General features: G+C 43.7%; 1 protein-coding gene across 1 annotated transcript; it reads right to left on the bottom strand.

Moving 5' to 3' along the window:
• Positions 1-2,127: 2,127 nt before the first annotated feature.
• On the bottom strand, positions 2,128-17,827 carry RNF4 (ring finger protein 4). The gene is made up of 8 exons (XM_065060394.1): positions 17,659-17,827; positions 12,823-12,991; positions 12,194-12,314; positions 11,172-11,251; positions 10,039-10,048; positions 7,454-7,619; positions 5,263-5,311; positions 2,128-4,916 (listed from the first exon to the last, which is right to left on the bottom strand). The coding sequence occupies exons 2-8, from the start codon at positions 12,829-12,831 to the stop codon at positions 4,767-4,769; spliced, it is 585 nt and encodes a 194-aa protein (XP_064916466.1). The 5' UTR covers positions 12,832-12,991; positions 17,659-17,827; the 3' UTR covers positions 2,128-4,766.
• Positions 17,828-18,750: the final 923 nt, after the last annotated feature.

Genomic DNA, 18,750 nt, shown 5'->3' with positions numbered 1-18,750 from the left:
GAGTCCAAAAGAAGTTTAACTGAAAAGCAATGATTGACTCTCGATGCAACGTCTGTGTGTGGTACTGAAGTTCACAACTCAAAACTTTCTCATGTTGAAATTACTCTGTGTCCAACACACAATGAGGAGCCGGGGGGAGGCAGTTGGGGGAGGCCCAAACAAGTCAAATAACTAGTTTTAGATGACAAAGCATTACCAATTAGTAGGGAGTGGGATGGAATAGCACTGACGGTCCATCGTAATCTTGAACTAAGGGAAGCCTGACTGACTTTTTTTCTCGTATACTTTCTCTTGGTATTTCTCCAATCATGAGTTTTCAAGCCCAAAGATACATTTATGCGCAGTTTTAAGCAACACAAGATGCTGCTCATCCACTTTCTCCTGCTTTTTTGTTTTAGAACTGGATTGCAAAAGCTAAAGAGGTGTAAAGAAAACATTGGCCTGATACTTGTTGAAGATGGTCACCTGACTAATAGGGATGAAGAAAAAGCGGAGGCATTGAACGCTTTTTTTGTTTTTCCTCAGTCTTCAGTAAATACTGATAGAGCTTGGGCTGCCGCGTCCACTGAGTTGGAGGAGCACAAGTGTGGGAACAGTGGCTTTCCGTTGTGGACACCGATGTTGTCAGCGATCAGCTGTGTCAGCTGAACGTTCACAAGGCCACGGGGCTTGCTGGCATTCATCCCAGAACATGGAAAGAGCTGGCGGATGTCACGGTAGAACCCTTCTCCATCATCTCCCAAAGGTTTTGGAAGTCTGGGAGTCTGGTGACTGGAAGCTCTCCAGTGTTACTCCAGTTTACAAGAAGGGTGTGAGGGAAGACCCAGGAAACTACAGACCTATTAGTCCAACCTCAGTGTCTGGAAAAATTATGGAGAAGATCATGGTGGCTGCTGCTGAAAGGTGTTTAGAGAATAATGCAATCATCATCAGGAACTGTCAACACAACAGAAAAGTCCTGTTCACCTAAGCTGATTTCCTTCTACAATAAGGTCACCTGCCTTGTGGATGAAGGGAAGGTGGTGGATGCAGTTTTCCTGGATTTTAGTGAGGCTTGGGATAGTGTCCCTCACAGCATCCTTCTGGACAGGCCCTCCAGCTGTGGGACAAGCGGGTTCATGGTGCGCTGGGTGAAGAACTGGCTGGAGGGCAGAGCTCAAAGGGTTCTAGTGAACGGGGAACATCTGGCTGGTGACTGGTGAGCAGCAGTGCTCCTCAGGGCTCAGTTCTAGGTCTGGTTCCTTCCAGCTGGAAAGAGTCCACTCTATCCCCAAATCAAAATCAACATGTTTTCTTTCTTTTTCCATGGACTACCTGTTCCATGCCAGACTTAGTGATCAGTGAGCCCTCAGGCAGCTCCTCTGGCCACAGCAGACGAAATTTTCAGAACTGTTATGTGTAACTCCCTCCCCAAATATGAACAATTTCAATTGTATTAAAAAAGATTTCTGCTATGCATAACAGCAAATGCTTCAAAAAAACCACCACCTACACTTAAATGAATAGTATCTTCAGAGCTTTTCAAGCAGATGTGAGCAAACAGCCTTATGTTCTCACCTGAGGTGTAGAAGACCAAGGCTCAGAGTTCGCTCCCTGACAGAGAAAGCTGGGAACTTTCAACCTCTTGCATCTGCAGCGCAGGACTCACCCAGGCAACCGTTTCCATAACATTCTGTGTCCAGGTAACGCCAGTTCTCCTTGCACACTCAGAAATTCTACAAAACAGGTAACCTATAGCATCTGTTTAGTTTGTTTGGAGAAGAAAAGAGGTGAGCTTTATGACTCAGTGATCCTCCTCGGCCTCTCTCCAGCACGATGTTTCACCTGTGACACGGAACGGGCAACGTGAGCTTTGTCAATGTTTTAACAGCGGGGAGACACCCCGACACGCTGCAGCTCTCGACATGAGGCTGCTCCGCCTGCGGGTCCTGGGATCTCCCCCAGGATCCCACCTCAGCACCCCCAGTCCCCAGCAGGACTGTGCCCACCAGCCCCTCGTCCCTCCCATTCCAGCAGCACCTTCTCTCCTTTGCACACACTGACCAAAAGGACTCAAAGGTCTGGGGATGGAGGATTCCCCCCCCCAAAAAAAATGAATGAATACACTGTGACTAAAAGAACAAGCTCTTCTGATGGATCAAATCAATATTTTTATTTCCACCTGTTAAAAGAACAGTTTGCCTACCAGCAGAGTCCAACATAGACGGGACAGACAGACATGAATACAATTAAATACAGGGAAAAGTCAACTATATACAACAGGACAGACATTTACATAATGAAAAAAAATCTTTATATTATCTATCACTTGCCAATGTGAAGCAACACTGGAACTCAAATAGATTTGGGTTTCTTTTCTTTTTTTCCCTAAAAAAAGTGTGTAAAGCAATTTAGTATTTTTCCATGTACTGAGACTTAAAATTAACTTTGAGATGCACAGAATGTGTGGCACTGCACAGAGTACACAAAAGTTAAATATTTTATAGTTTGTGGTATCTAAATTTTAATGAGCTCTATGTATTGAGACACAAACTATAAGGTGGTATTTACATGGAGGGAGTTGTGCAAAGTCCTTTTCGGCTATGGCTAGTGCACGGGGAAAGACGCACAGATCTGTGACTCGCCCTCAGCCCCAGAGGTAAATCCCTTAAATCTTCTTCTTGTTGTCCCTCTCAGACAGTACCCAAGGAAAATGGCCATCATTATTTCCTTGTTTTGTTTTTAAACTGTTGAGAGAAAGCTGTTTCCGTGGCCCTTAAATATCTTCACAGTTTTAATGTTGGGCTGCTTCTCTTGATGCAATTAATGCTTCAAGCAATCTGCAGTACTGCTTCATCACTTCTATGGTTTTTTGGGACCCAAATTCCAGCCGTTGTTGTCACTGCACCATCCTAAGGCTGCTGTAGTCCTTGCTTGTAGTTTATATTACCAGTGGGAGCACACAGTAACTAAGGGTGTGTAACTTTTTAGTAGTTACCATATTGCCACAATGCAGAAACTGCACATTCCTGGTAACAGGGCTGAACCAAAGCTACCCCGAACCAGGGTGGGGAAGAAACTGTGTTTCTTCAGCTCACCTTTATGGAACAAGCCTCTGTATTGCTACATCCAGAAACACCCCTAAACATCCTAATAAAACACACTTCGCTTTTGGGTTGCAATCTTCAATACACAACTTGAGACAGCTAATTAGAAGAGCTGCTTTAAAAGGCTTCCTACAGATGCCTATGATAGTTTAGAAAGACACATCAGATACCAACATTAACTAAATGTGTCCTATAGTTGTGCTGCGCTTTCATAATTGACCAACTGCCAAAAGGTGTTTGAAGTTTGACTTTTTTTATTTTTAATTGACCAAATTTCAACCTTCATAGACACAACTACTGCATATATGGATCATAAAAATACTGATTTTAATAATCTCATCTACTTTTACTTACTATAATCCTTTTTTATTAGCTCATCTGGGATTCCACATCAGCTTGCAGAGTTCAGCTGTAACAGGTTTAAAGCAGACATTTGTACCACAAAAGTGACGGGATAACAGTGCGTAAACCTGCGTATTCCTGCCTTACTTCAACAGAGGAATGCTTTCTCCTAGACATGAATCTGACTTCTTTTAAAAACCACACATTTAAAGCAAGCTTGACAACCCTCAGGGCAAGGGGAAATGAAAATTCTCTCTCACAAAGCTGCCAAGCCAAGATTGCTACCAACCATCTTTTAAAGCCCCCACTTCCTAAATCCACGGCAGCACAATTGTTTGTTAGTCCTGTGCACCAGGCTACAACCACTCAGGTGTCAGTAAAACAACTGAAGGGAACAGCGAAGGGAACGTACAGAACTTTAAGCATTATGCTGGGTACACTTGATACAGTAAGAAGATCTGTAGGTAGTTTGGTATTCAGCTGACAAGAGGAAAGCACACAATTTGCTTCTTATTCACCACTAGCAAGCCTAGAGAAGATGATATTCTCCTTAGTTATCAGGAGAGAGCGCAATAGAACAGTTAACCCAAGAGACCATCTCATCACCTTAGGAAAGAAATTCAGTGTTGTGATTCAAATAAAGGAATTCTTGGCAGTTAAAACATTCAAAGAAGTATTTGCACATTGTACATGTTGCAATTTGTCTACATCAGATCTCATGGAGTTCATAAAGAAAACTACATGTTCAAGCCTTCTGCTTAAAAAACCTGATTGCTGGTTAACAGCAGGTTAGTTTATTGCATTACCCTGGTTGTCAACTTCAATACTGAGTTATGATAAAACAAACCCTCGGCACAGAACTTACTCTACTTGGGCAAAGATGGCAGAGCACAAAGCAATATTGCCATGAGCTTCTTACAGGATAAAACCAAAAGTGTAAGGAAATGGCAGATTGTTCATCTATATTTTGAAAGGTAACTGTTCCATATCCACATGGAATGCTGGGAATAATTTAAAGAGTAAGAAACAACAAAATATTCAGACCCCTCTTATTTAAGCATTAAAAAAGTAGAAGGAAATGGACTAACTGCTTCTTTTCTGACATAGGCTGCTGGTCTAGTTTAAAGACAGTCCTAAATTTAACATTTTAACCAGGGACATAACAAGAAGCAGCTTGCACCATAAAAAAGCTGCCTATGTATGTACAAGTTATTCTCCAAAAAAATCAGTTTTATTTGGATGTGTGCACAACCTGCTGTTCTTTAAGTCTTCAGAGCACTGAAAACATGACATTTTCTCCCAAAATCTAGTTGAGTCTGTCCTGAGAAACAAAAGAACTCATATATAAATGGGATGATATTGTCTGTGAGTGAGTTTCTTCCTGCAGGTTGGGCAGGAGTTGGCATTCCTAAGGGAATCACGGAGGCACTGGCTGCAGAAGACGTGGCCGCATTTCGTCGACACAATCAGTCGTCCACTTTGCACAATCTGGAAGAAAAGAAACCACAACTGGTATCCGGAGGAGAGAATTCAACAGCGCTGCTCTGTTGGCACCAGGCAAACAGGACCTGGAGTATCTGGAATCAGCACATTGCTACTTTAGTGATAAGGAACCCAAAGATGGCTCAGGGCCATCTTGGGAGGTGTTTCTCCCAGGACATACACCACTAAGAGATGACTGTGAGTTCCAGCCTGGTTTCACCCCCAGTCCAAGGTGTGTGCTCCAAGGCAGCTGTCTGCAGCACCCGCAGAACCCGACAGCGTCGCACAGCTCACCCTGCGCCCCGTCCTCCCTCCCACAAAACAGAAACGATGCCAACACGCGGATCCTCACCTCGGAGTAGCCGTCCATGCAGATGGGACAGCTGACGGTACCAGACGGCCTTGCGGGAGAGAGAACAGAACCACAAAGAACAGGCGCCGTTAATTTCACCGTGCACTGAGGGTTACCATACACAAAATGCCACGTAGCCACCCACCTGCACAAACTAGCCCTGTGCAGTACCTGTATGACAGTATTAACCTTCAACAGGTCATTAGGAGCTTTGTAACAAAAGCACCTGCCTGTCCTTTAGAAACTATTCATTCTGGAAGTGAAAGAGGTTGCCAGAACTTAAAACATCCCCTATTGTAATTGAGTAACATCCCAGCCCAGTAACATATTCATTCCAAGAGCGCTTTCCTTAAACAATGAAGGGTAGGAACTCACTAACATGAAAAAATATTCAGAAATAAATTTCTAGTTCAGAGATGGAAAGGCTGATTTGGTGGCTCCCACCAAACTGTGGTTACAGATGTTCCTTTCCTCAATTCAGCCTCCAAGACAGCTCTACTGCACACACACTTACTAACAGCACAGCTATTTGCGTAAGGAACATGTCATACTGTAAGTGCTGAGCCATATTCTCTGTCTGAAAGATAATTTATTTACAAATTAATCTCTATTTTAAATGACCACAGTAAGCTGCTTTTATAATTGTAGAATCATAGAATCATTCCAGTTGGAAGAAACCCTCAGGATCAGAGTCCAACTATAACCTAAATCCAGCACTAAACCATGTCACCAAGAACCTCCTTTAAACACATTTTAAACACTGTCTTTACCATAAACACTTGGCTTTGTTACATCACTGCCCATGCTAAGCAACACTTTGTAATTTATTAATCAAACAGGAATAAAAAGCACCAAATATCCTTTATCCCATGGTCTTAAATTGAAGCAGTGAGCACTAACATCGACCCCTAGTTTCATATACATAATTTAACTCCATTAATTCTCCCATTTTTACTACTCAAATTCTTTATCAGCTATAATACCAACTCAGTAATTAATTACAATTTATGATCACTTTCATATAAGCACGACTAGTATAACACTACAGAGTAACATCTTTGTGTCAATGTTAAATTCTGCAGCACCGAGCTATTTCAGCCTTACTGAAACAGAGCCCGAGAGCACATTCCTTAACAGAGGAGCCTGAGATCAAAGGAACAAAACAGTAACATTTTACAGTAACTGATTAGTGGGATTTATTCACCAACATACTCAACCAAATTAAAAAAAAATAAACTACAAATCCACTAGCAAAATGCACTATGTTTTAGAACAGTATAAGCTCTTTAGGTGGCATAATTAAGACCCAACACCCAAAATTTCCATAATTAAATTCTCTCTTACATTGTCTTCCAGTAAGCTAAAAAGCTGAAAGCTCACAAGCTTTATTAAAACCTGTTTTTTTTCCCCCCAAACTACTTTACAAAAACCTTTATACCACAGTTGTCATGTTCTGTGTCCTCCTTGGTCACAGGGACACCTGATTTCATTTTATTAGTCTAATACATTGCTCCTTTTTGAACATAAGGGAGTGCTCCTACAGCAGGAGTTTGCTGTTTCTCCACAGAACAGGGTCTTTGTTGTGCAGACACCTGACCCGAACAGTGAGATCACCATCTCACATGCAAACATATTGGAGCTTCGTGACATACATGGGACAGAACAAAATCTGGTCATTACTGCCCCAACCGCCTTGCAAGCACACCTTTGGAAGAAGGGTCACCACTGCGAGAAAGAGAGGCAGTTAACTGGCACAGTGCGTAAAAAAGCTGTGAATGAATAATAGCTCTTACTGGAATTTGCCAGGTTGCTGCCTGCTGGTCTTGTCATACCAAGCTTCATCAACACCAGTGAAAATGTTTCTATATCTAACATCACTACTAGAGCTTTGCGTGAAAAGTAAACACAATGCATTCTGAGCTATGGCCTGTGACTAATCCTCCCTCCTTGCCATACTCCCACATTCATCTTTAACATTGTACGCAAAGTTGTACATCTGTCTTGGGCCGACGTTTTATCCTGAAGTGCAAATGGTACCATTTGGTCATCGTGTGAAATGCTGTACTTGTTCAAAGAGGGAACTAACTAGAATAAGACAGCAAAGATAAAGCAGGTTATAGCAATATACCTTAGTCCTGCATGTATAAGAAAAGCAGAACGGAATGTTTGGTAGGTCACAACGCATACATACTTTGAACTTGCAGTTTCATCTTCTAGTGGTCCCAGCTCTCGAGACACTTTATCTGTCACATACACATCATTATCTCTTGTTTCATCTTCATCATCGCTACTCAGTACACAGCTGTCCGACTGTCGCTGGCTTCTTAGTCTAAGATTCCTCCTTTGTCGTTGATTCTCTGTAATTTAATTTTAGTAAGTTAGATATAATATATATATATCCCTGAAATGCATTATAAACAGTCTGTAACAGTTCATATTTTAAATGAACCATATTCAGCTGGGTTAAGAGCAAGCTTAAACAAATTAGTCTCCTAAATATTAAGGCTGAACATTTCCAGACATTGGGAATATTCTGCTACATAGACAAAACATTTGCTTTATTCACCCTACAAATAGCCAAAACATCTTAAAGATTCTCAGTGTCATAAGCTTCATCCAGTTACACCACCTGTGAATAAATCTCCCCTATAAAAGGGAAGCTACCTCTCCCAATCCTTACTAACACAGAAAGCTCCCAGCCCGTGTCGAGGAATTGCAACAATTGCTGTGTGAAATAAGAGAGAGAGAGGGGACTGAAGCTTCCAAGTAACATGGCAAGGCAGCACATACACAACAAAAAGTCCTGGTAAAACACAGAGTATGTTGTTCAGAAAGTTTCAAAAATTATGGAAGAGATGCCTAAATCTAAAAAAGTAAATCATGGAGCTGCTGTTGTTCCTCACTGCTCTATCCAGGTATGATGCTAAACTGTTCACTCTTTTTCTCTGTGTTAAACCAAATCTCCCCATTCAACGCAGTTTCTTTAAAACAAGTCTTTTTAAGAACAGTACTTGAAAAATCACAAAAATATTTGAAGCACTGTCTCCTTAGACATCCTCATCATCTTCCTCCTGAGTTAAGCTAACTTGAAAATGGAGTTATAATGCCCAAGATAACAGGAGATTAAAAAAAATAATTGCCTGGTCTTAAACATCCAAAGGTTAAAGAATTGCTGTTTGCTTTTTAATGATTAGAAACCACATGCAATAAATATATCTGCAACTTCAGTGTATATGTAACAACAATCAAGCACTAATCAAATTTACATAAATTCCTCAATACTGAAGTTCCTTCCTGCATAAGTATTCAGCTACAACTTCTACTGCAAGTATTTTTAATTTGCCCTTGCTTCACTCAGAGCACAGACTAGATTACATTTTAAGGAAGCAGCTAACAACATACATCTCATATCATAATCAGAACAACGTCTGAAAGTTGTAAAGGATTAACTTCTTTACACCTGTAACTACTGTAACATCTAAAGTCGAAAAAAAAATCCACACCTGTTAACACATCTCAGAAACAAATTTGAGGCATGTTATGACTTGATAATGGAAGTGAATACTATAAATTACTTCTTTAGTACCTTCACTGCAATACAGGCTAAAAAACCCTGTTGATATTTTCTTATTCAAAGCAGATAATGCAGTGTTAATTAAAATTATTATAACTTTGGGCTTACAGAACTTCACTATCTGGAAAATAAGAAACTATATTTTGAGGAGCTTTGATGTATTTTATTTCAGATAAAATCTAGACAAAATACCTAGACAAATCAGAGAACTGGGCAACCACCAACCATGTGAAGTTTAACAATGGCAAATGCTGGATTTTGCACCTGGGACATGGCAACCCTGGCTGTACATACAGACTGGGGGACAAGATGTCGGAAAGCAGCTCTGCAGAGAAGTATCTGGGTGTTCTGGTCAACGGCAAGTTGAACATGAGCCAACAGCGTCCCTGGCAGCCAGGAGGGCAACTGTGTCCTGGGTGCGGCCAGCACAGCATTGCCAGCCAGGCAGGGAGGCGATTGTCCCGCTCTGCTCTGCACTGGTGCGGCCTCACCTGGAGCACTGTGTGGAGCTCTGGGCAACACAGGATAAAAGAAGACATAAAACTACTGGAGGGTGTCCAGAAGAGGGCTATGAAGTTGGTCAAGGGTTTGGAAAGGAAGCCATATAAGGAGCGGCTAAAGTCACTTGGTTTGTTCAACCTGGAGGAGACTGAGGGGAGAGCTCATCGTGGTTACAACTTCCTCACGAGGGGAGGAGGAGGGGCAGGCACTGATCTCCTCTCTTTAGTGACCAACGACAGAACTCGAGGGAATGGCAGGAAGATGTGCTGGGGAGGTTCAGGTTGGACATCAGGAAAAGGTTCTTCACCCAGAGGGTGCTGGACACTGAACAGGCTCCCCAGGGAGGTGTCACGGCCCCAAGCCTGACAGTGTTCAAGAAGAGACTGAACAACACCCTCAGACACATGGTGTGAACTGTGGGGTTGTCACAATCAGGGACAGGAGTTGGACTTGATGATCCTTGTGGGTCCCTTCCAACTCAGGACATTCTATGATTCTATGAGATACTTTCTACAAGCTCTGACAGTGACAATCAAACACAGATTGGATCCATTCTCTAAGGCTCTGGCCAGATAATTTAGTACTGTCCTGTGCCTTTTGGTAAACACAGTTTCAATTCAGGCTGCTCAAGTTTGTTGGAAAAGAAAAAAAATAATTAAGTGTAGGACAATTCCATTATCAATTCTAAGATGTCAACTCACCTTCAACAATCTTGCATCAAAGTACATGGGAAGGGAGAGAAAAAAAAGAATACAATTAGCCTTTGGAGTATACCCCTAGTGTTGCAAACTAACACCAGATAAGCTCAGCAATTACAACAAAACAAGCAAAGAACTGAAGGACATCACTATGGAATTTGATTAAGAATGTTAAAAGTAGCAGTAAATGAGCTGCTCCTCTGAAAAGAAGCAATTGCTTCTGGTTCTGCTCACACTGCTGCAAAGGGATGGAAAAAGAGACAGGTTCTGAACCACCTGAACACCCCCCACCCCCTCCCCAGTTTCTGTACCCTACTTTGATTTAGGCTGGAGGAGATTCCTTCCCTCTTCCTCCCCAAACAAGCAAATTCAGGTGTGATGTCCATAAACACTTCAAATTACATTACCAGCTGCTGAAGAAACAAAATAACCAAACCCAAACCCACCGTTGACTTTGGTGGACCTGGAGCTGGGGCCAGGCAGATTCTGTCATGAGGTTCCAGGCCTTTCCTTGGCAAAGGCTAAGGAACGATCCCAGCAGGAGATACCCGCAGACCAGTCCTGCTGCTTCTGGTTTTTATGGCAGCAGGGGCATCCTAAAACCCAGGTTATAAACTACACTGCGGTCTGGATCAAATACTACTCTAGCTTTAAAAATTGCAGGAAAATAGTGGATTTTTTTAAGACTTCTTGGAGTAACAAACTGAAGTAGTTTGTACCATGGTCAGCTACAGTTGCACTTGGCATCTGACAGGAGAACCTTAAACTGATGTTGCAGCTAAACTCTTCATCTCTGACTTATCTCCTTCACTTTTTATTTAAATCATTGGCCTATGCCTTTGATACATCTGGAATAGCTTCAGCTTCAAATTGCATCTACTTATGCTATATTACCTATGGCTGGTATATATTCTCCCCAAGTTTTGGAGCAACAAGCTATTTCAGATCACCCTCTTGCTATTGGCAAGTGCACCCACAGAGGAGCTCCTGTGCTGACCTGTAATGCACGGCTTGCAGGCACTGCCAAGCCAACTTTGAACTAAAAACGTACGTTTAAAAGTCGGATTCTAAGAGGGAGCACAATACACACCTATTTTAACCGCAACATTTAGACAAGCATGCCAGTCACTACTTACCACAACAGAATCATTGTGAGTCAGATCGACGACTACAGGATCTGAAGATTCACATGTGAGATCTACTACTTCTTCACCAGCTTAAAAACAGAACACTAGAATCAAGATCAGAGATCTTCTGCATGTTGCAACACAAAAGGAACAGCAGCTAAGCTCCTCGTGCATTTCTGTTGTATGACAACAGTTTGTGGGAAGTCCGCAGAAGTAGATTATTCATCTAACATGGTAGAATGTTTATCACACAGAACAAAACACGAACCATTTGGGATATAATCATCTTAGAGTACTGTGCTGTAAATGTTCCTGTCTTGTATGTCTTCCAGTCTTTCATAGTCAAATGCACAGCAAAAAATGAAAAAGCCATATAATTACCTGGAGACCAACAGTTACATTTATTCTTTCCTAGGATTTCAGAAGGTAATTTAAATAGCTATTTAGGAGGTCAAGGAGGCATTGTAAAAATGTACTGACCAGTACTGGCTCTCCCTTCAGGGACACGGCACGAATAATGATGAACTTCGAATTATCTATTTAAAAACTTGGGAGTTCCCAAACATAGTCTGCCACTATCTGTAGTGGCAGCTGCAGTAACTCAGTAACAATATTCAGGAAGCAATTGGACAACGCCCTGAGACACACGGTGTGAACATTGGTGTTGTCCTATGCAGGGACAGGAGCTGGACTTGATGATCCTTGTGTGACTCTTTCAACTCAGGACATTCTATGTTTCTGTGAAATCCCAGCTCATCAGACCAGATATTCAGATGTTTGAGCAGCACTTGAGCACCTTTCTTACCCAACTCATCTATCACTTGTGGTGAATGTATTGCACCTCAGTAATAAATTGAAACAGTTGTCAGCAGGCTTGTTGTTTCTAGATGCCATACTAGAGGCTTTCTATAATCAGAGGTTTCCCTCCTTCCCAGCAAAGGGCCTAGAAACTGGCAAAACTCCACATTAAGTGGGACCCCCAACCCTCCAGAAGCATTTTATGCTCTTACCAGGTATAAAAGCAAGCTTACCACTTTCTTCAAGTTCTATTGGCTCTGCTTCTGAAGCCATTTCTGCGGTGGAAGCCACCACCCTGTTTCGCTTCCGAGCTTGCCTAGAATTAACTGCTCCTCCACGGCGCTTTCGTTGGGTCTAAGGAGAACAAAGCCTTAACATTTCCTTACAGACAGTTAATGTGGCTCTCATCTTTGAAGCACCAATGAAACCACACAAGGATACACCAAACACTCCCCTGGCAGGCTGTAATACGCATCCAATGGTGGCGTGGGCCTAAACACATCGCATCCAGGAAACGTCATCACCTCAGGTCTCTTACCAATTGGGTCACAAAGGAAAAACGTATTGTGATGTATTGTTTGCAAGCGGGAAGACTGGTTCACAGTTCTATCAGATGTTGGCTTCTAGCCAACCATTGCAGTCAGTCATTGCAGGGGTTTTGCTCACTTTGTAAACACTTCTGAACTATTCCTAGCAGCTAGAGAGATCAAAAATCTCAGCTATCACAGAATATGGAGTTATGTGAACTTGTAACACGCTTGTGTTCCAGAATATTTACTACAGACTCTTAACAACATTTGTATAAGTACCATGAACAACACGTTTTAACAACCTGGTTGGCACTGGGAAGTAAAATACTTACTGTGCTCATGGTCTTTCTTGATCTAAAAATCACAGAAAAAGCCAGAGGTACGAATACAAAAAAAAAAAATTGCAAGGAAGCCCCAAGTATCAATTCCTTAGATTCCTTTTGGTAGCACACGGTTGAAAGTCCAGATTTCTCAGGGTCGGAGAATGATGCTCTTCCAAACCTACAAGAAAAGGAGAGAGAAGATCACCCATCTGTAACGCTTGTTCTCTTCCATACACCCCCTCCCCAAGATTCCCATTCCTGAGTCACCGGTTTGTGTCCAAAGCTGGAGGAAAGTCCCAGGGTTTGGCATTTGAGCCTCAGACACCTGCTGCTGGGCCTGAAGTCTCCGTCAACCTTATGCATTTCCTGAACTAAACACCAGAATAAGCCAGGCTGCCAGCCAACTAGAAAAATGCTAAGGAGTCCCAAAGAAGTTAAACTGAAAAGCAATGATTGACTCTCGATGCAACGTCTGTGTGTGGGCAGGAATCACTGGGAATTGTGTCATAAACAGCCATCTTCAGTGAACAAAAAAATGCAGATAATCAGTTTTGATCTCCAGCCCATCTCCAGATTCCAACAGGCAGGAGCTGAACAGCTTGAGAGGAATCTAAAGCAAGCGGAGAAGAGACATTTCAGTTTAGAAACCCTCACAGACCTGCAAGAGAAGATGAGTCTACCATGGCTACCCTGTAGTAACTGTAGGTGTGCCTGCTCCTACCCATCAGACAGCAAACTGCTACTGTGGGAGGAGATGAAAAACACAGAGGCCCTTATGAGCAGCTGACATGGTACCAAAGTTCCCATCTGAAACTTACTCATGGCACAATTATCACGTGTCCAACACATGATGAGGAGCTGGGGCTGGAGAGAGTGCAGGGACCAGGAAAAAAAACTAACCAAGACAATTATGTTAAACAACAACTGCAAAACTGTATTCCTGATAATGACTTTGATCTATGCTGCAAATACCAGCACACACGTGGTTAAGCTGTTCTCAGATTAAGAAACACAGAGACCATGCAGCAGGATGGAACAGCACTGGTAGTCCATCATGATCTTGAGTTAAAGGAAACCTGACCGATTGTCTTCCTCTTAAACCTTCTCCCTCTATTTCTTAAATCACTAATTTTCTTAAGAGATCCATTAGCACTGAAACATTGTATTATTAGCTTGAAAAAAGTCCTTACACTAAATCTGGTGCTTTTACCAAATTCAAAGATACATTTATGCACAGTTTTAAGCAACACAGTATGTCACTCCTGCATATTCTCATTTTAAACTGGCACTGGATTGCAAAAACCAAAACGAAAGTCAACTCTTTTTCTTTGTTTGCTACTTGGACCTCTTGCTGTATGCCAGACTTAAAAATCAGTGAGTCCACAGGCAGATTCTGGTCACAGAAGATGAAGTTTTCAGACCTGTTAAGCATAACTCCCTGTCCCAATACAAACCGAACCCGTTTTGACAGTTCTAAGATTTAAGATGTTTTTTTAAAAGCACCTGTGATGACTCCAATCATAAAATGTTGCACAAATTCTCGCTGCCCACAAGTGGGTTAAGTACCAAAGATGAGCTATCACAGAAGAAAAAAAAGAAAAGAAAACCCAAACAAATGAACAAACTTACGTTTGAAAATTATGGTGAAAAGAAAACGAAGGTAATACACAATAGATCTGTCATGCCAAGACCACCTTGCCCATGTTAAATACACACCACTTTACCAAGGAACAGATTATCTATAGGATTACTATGGCATGTCTCAGAGGATCTAATATCAGACCTCAAAGGCAACACAGGCAAGAGATACTTCTTGAGCTCAGTGACAGAGGGCACCAGCGGTATTGAGACGGTTTAATTTTCAGAATCTCACATCAGCAGTAGGCTTTCCTTATACTTAATCCAGAGAGTATACATAAGGCACAAATGTTCTAGCTGTAATGGCTCAAATCTTAATGTCTTCAGAAGCTTCTTGTGAAGAAAAAAGTTGAGAACGGATACCCATAGGGAGGCTCACGACTGTTAAAGCAGCCTCATAGGTATGTTCATCAGTATCAACATGACTCAGCTCAGGAGTCACATTTATAAAGAAAATCAGACTGCTGGAATTTATTAAGTCTATGTTAGGAGTCTCATGATCCAGCAACATTTTTTTTTTATAACAAACCTCCTCTGTGGGGTCGTATATTTCTATACATTATTGACTTACGTGGGAAACTTAATAGAAACTTAATTACCTGAACTGTAAGAATGGGTAGCAAAAATAAAGCAAAGCTTACATCCTTGAACATACCATAGACCAAGTTTGCACAACAACAGAAGTACACAGAACAATTCTGAGTTTTGCAGTTTTGGAGACATACTCATCAATAAGAATTCCTTTCAGATTTCCAAAACCTCAGGAACACTCAATTTAATATGATTTATTATATAGGTCTGGGCAGCCCAAACTAAGCGATGAGGTCTATATGCTCCTCCTCCAGCAGTCACTATGAAACCCAGCTCCCCGGACTGAAAAATACAAATACAATTACTGCATCTACCTCCGCCCTCAGCCCATAAACATCAGGTATCTTCAGCAAAAGCTGTCAGCTCATCTGTCACACCTGTAGCAAGATGCATTCAGGCAAACTTCTACAATTAAGATTTTTTTAAGGGTTAAAAAAAAAAATACGTTTTTAATATGAAAACTTAGCAGATCATCTTAGCAAGCCAATGAATACTTGTAACTTTTACAGACTTTTGATTGCATTACTGCAGGACCATTCCGTACCAGAAAAGCACTCCCCTTCCTCTCACACAGAGCTCTGCGCGGGCAGGTTTTTTTCCTGTCATTTAGCTCTCCCAAGGGCTTAAGCAGCGTTGTCCTCATAACAACAAAATTCAAGGTTTATTCTAGCTAACTCACTAGCATTTTAAGGACTGTATCACCAACCTTCCTATGTACAGGGAGATACTTGGAAATAAAATAAAGGTAAATTCATCTAAATTAAGAATGTTTACACTATGAGAAAAGGAATACTGATTTCCATATTTATAATTTAAGTTTCCTGTTAAATTTTTTCCTCTATTAAAAAGTTCACTTTTCCCTGAGTTCAAGTTGACCTAATTTAACATATTTGAATTACAATTCTAAAAAATTGGATTATCTAGACAACATAAACTGAAAATTTTTCTTACATCACTCTGAAAACCAAGTCTTGGTCACTTACATGCTTAGCATGAATTGAGGCAAATTAGCTTAAGCAAGAAGTAGATATTTCTACCATGTCTCACTAACTCAAACAAGTTATTTATTAATCATGCTAAATATTACATATACACTAAAGCAACTACCTGAAGAAAGCAATCATGTCAGTCTAAATGTTTGGTGTGTGCAAGGCACAGGTGACAAAAACAGTATATATTGTATTTGTCATAACAAGATATGCTATGCCTTTAAGAGCTTGCTTCTCATTTCTACTCTTAGGACCCCTCTCTACATAACTAAGAACAGGAAACACAGTATCAAATATGAAAGCACATATAAAGCTTTTTCTGTGGTCAGAAGATGCATGTACAAAGAGCTAGTTTGTTTGTTTGTTTTTAATCAGAGGGAACAGTAACATGCCATTTTACTCTTTCAAAACTTTCCCATCATCTTATTTCCAGTACCTTCAAAGATGCCCTCATTTTTTCAGAAGCACTACTGCAGCTTCACTGAAAACAGATGCTGAGTCTATTGTGTTTAACCCAAACTAGGTCAAGCAATCCCATACTACAAAAGCTTTGTGAGAGGCACTCTAAAGAGTAAAGACGAGAGATAAACAACCTACCAGAGTCATAGACTAGCCTACCTGCTTTAAGCAGTCAGATACATTTACAGCCAAAAAAGACTTAAGACGAATAAGTTTATGAGCAGCCTAACAAAAAAGCACCACCAAACCAAGGAAGCTAAATAAACATCCAGAGAACAAAACACTGAAAACTTTCAGCTGGCCAGATGTTCTGTTTCAGAAACAACAAAAAAGACAAAGACTGGCCAGAAGGAAAGCTCCTCATTGCTCTTGTGTGCAGAATTTTCTCTGTCGGGCTGCAGCTTACGCTTAATAGTCCCCAAATGAAATACAGAAGAAAGGGAAAAGAAGTTGAGTGTTTCCACGTCCTGCAACGGAGCCGTAGGGGAGCGCTGAGGCAGGGCAGAGGCGTCCCCTCCGCTCCCGCTGTCACACAGCACGGCAGGACAGACCAACAACCCCGCACCGCGACGCGAACTGCAGGTGCTGACCCCCCTTGCACCCCCGTCGCCTCCTTCCCAGCGCTTGTCTCTCAGCCGCTTCAGGACAGAGCGGCCCCCGCAGCGAACACGGTTCACGACCCAGTCAGCACCCCGGGAGGCCGCAGCCCGGCGGGTCCCGCTTTCGAGGGAACGCCGGCGGACAACAACCGGAGGCCGAGCCGGCCCCGCACCCCGCCCGCCCGGCGGGAAGGGGACGGGACCCGCGGGCAGGGGAGGCCGGGGCCGGCCCCGAGAGCCGGGCAGCGCCGCTCGCAGGCCCCGGAGCCCCTCAAAACAACAAATAAAACCAAACCCCCGGCTGGGGTGGGGGGAGGCGGACACGCCGCACGGCTCCTCAGGCGGAGGGGGACCGGGGGGCCCCTCAGGGCCGCCACAGCGGCGGGCAGGGCCGCGCCCGGGGGAAGAGGCTCCGGCCACCGTCCCCGCCGCAGAGGAGGCAGCAGCCCCGCAGGGCGCAGCCCCGCACCGGCGGAACAAGCCCCGTCACCCCCCGCTCCCCTCAGCGCCAGCCTGCCCCTCCCCCCCCGCGGCCGGGCGCGGCTGCCCTGCCCCAACCCCTGACCTACCGCCCGCTGCCCCGAGCGCCTCGGAGGGGCAAGGCAGGCAAGGCAGGCAGGGCGGGCCCGGGGGCGCCGATGCCGCTCCCGGGCGCCTGTCCCACCCCCAAGCCGGAGCCCCCGGCCTGCAGCGCTCACCCGCGACACCCGGCCCGGCAGCGGCGTACGACAACGCCCGCCTCCTCTCCCCCGCCATTGGAGGGGCCACGGGCCGCCGGAGCACGGAATGGCCGTCGCGCACGTCAATCAGGAAGCTGTGAGACACGCGGCCCCGCCTCTTATCCGGCCCCGGGGTGTGCTGGGAGTTGTAGTTTCGCTTGGCGGGGGCGGGGCGGGACTGCTGCCCCCTCATGGCGTCCCGGGGCCAATGGCATCCTGGGGTGTATTAGAAGGGCGGTGGTTAGTAGGTCAGAGAGGTTTTCCTGTCCTGGTGAGACCACATCTGGAATATTGTGTCCAGTTCTGGGCCCCTCAGTTCCAGAAGGACAGGGAACTGCTGGAGAGAGTCCAGCACAGGGCAACAAAGATGATGAAGGGAGTGGAGCATCTCCTGTGTGAGGAAAGGCTGAGGGAGCTGGGGCTCTTAAGTATGGAGAAGACTGAGGGGTGACCTCATTAATGTTTACAGATATATAAAGGTGAGTGTCACAAGGATGGAGCCAGGCTCTTCTCGGTGACAACCAATGATAGGACAAGGGGTAATGGGTTCAAACTGGAATACAGGAGGTTCCACTTAAATATGAGAAGAAACTTCTTCTCAGTGAGGGTGACAGACACTGGAACAGGCTGCCCAGGGAGGTTGTGGAGTCTCCTTCTCTGCAGACATTCAAACCCACCTGGACACCTTCCTGTGTAACCTCATCTGGGTGTTCCTGCTCCATGGGGGGATTGCACTGGATGAGCTTTCCAGGTTCCTTCCAGTCCCTGACATTCTGTGATTCTGTGATTCCCCTGGGAACTTTTCCTCAGTCTCAGGGTTAGTTCGGTTCTGCCCATTCCTGAAAGGGATGGCCGAGGCAGGACTGTGCTTTTACAGTGTTCTGCAACGTTGTTGTATGGTGGGGGGTGCTGTGCGAGCTTTAGGTGTTTCCCTCTTCCCCC

This window comes from Columba livia, chromosome 4 (genome assembly GCF_036013475.1).
Source record: "Columba livia isolate bColLiv1 breed racing homer chromosome 4, bColLiv1.pat.W.v2, whole genome shotgun sequence".
Taxonomy (NCBI): domain Eukaryota; kingdom Metazoa; phylum Chordata; class Aves; order Columbiformes; family Columbidae; genus Columba; species Columba livia.
Note: the sequence above shows the minus strand (reverse complement) of the source record. Positions and strands in the feature narration are given on the sequence as shown.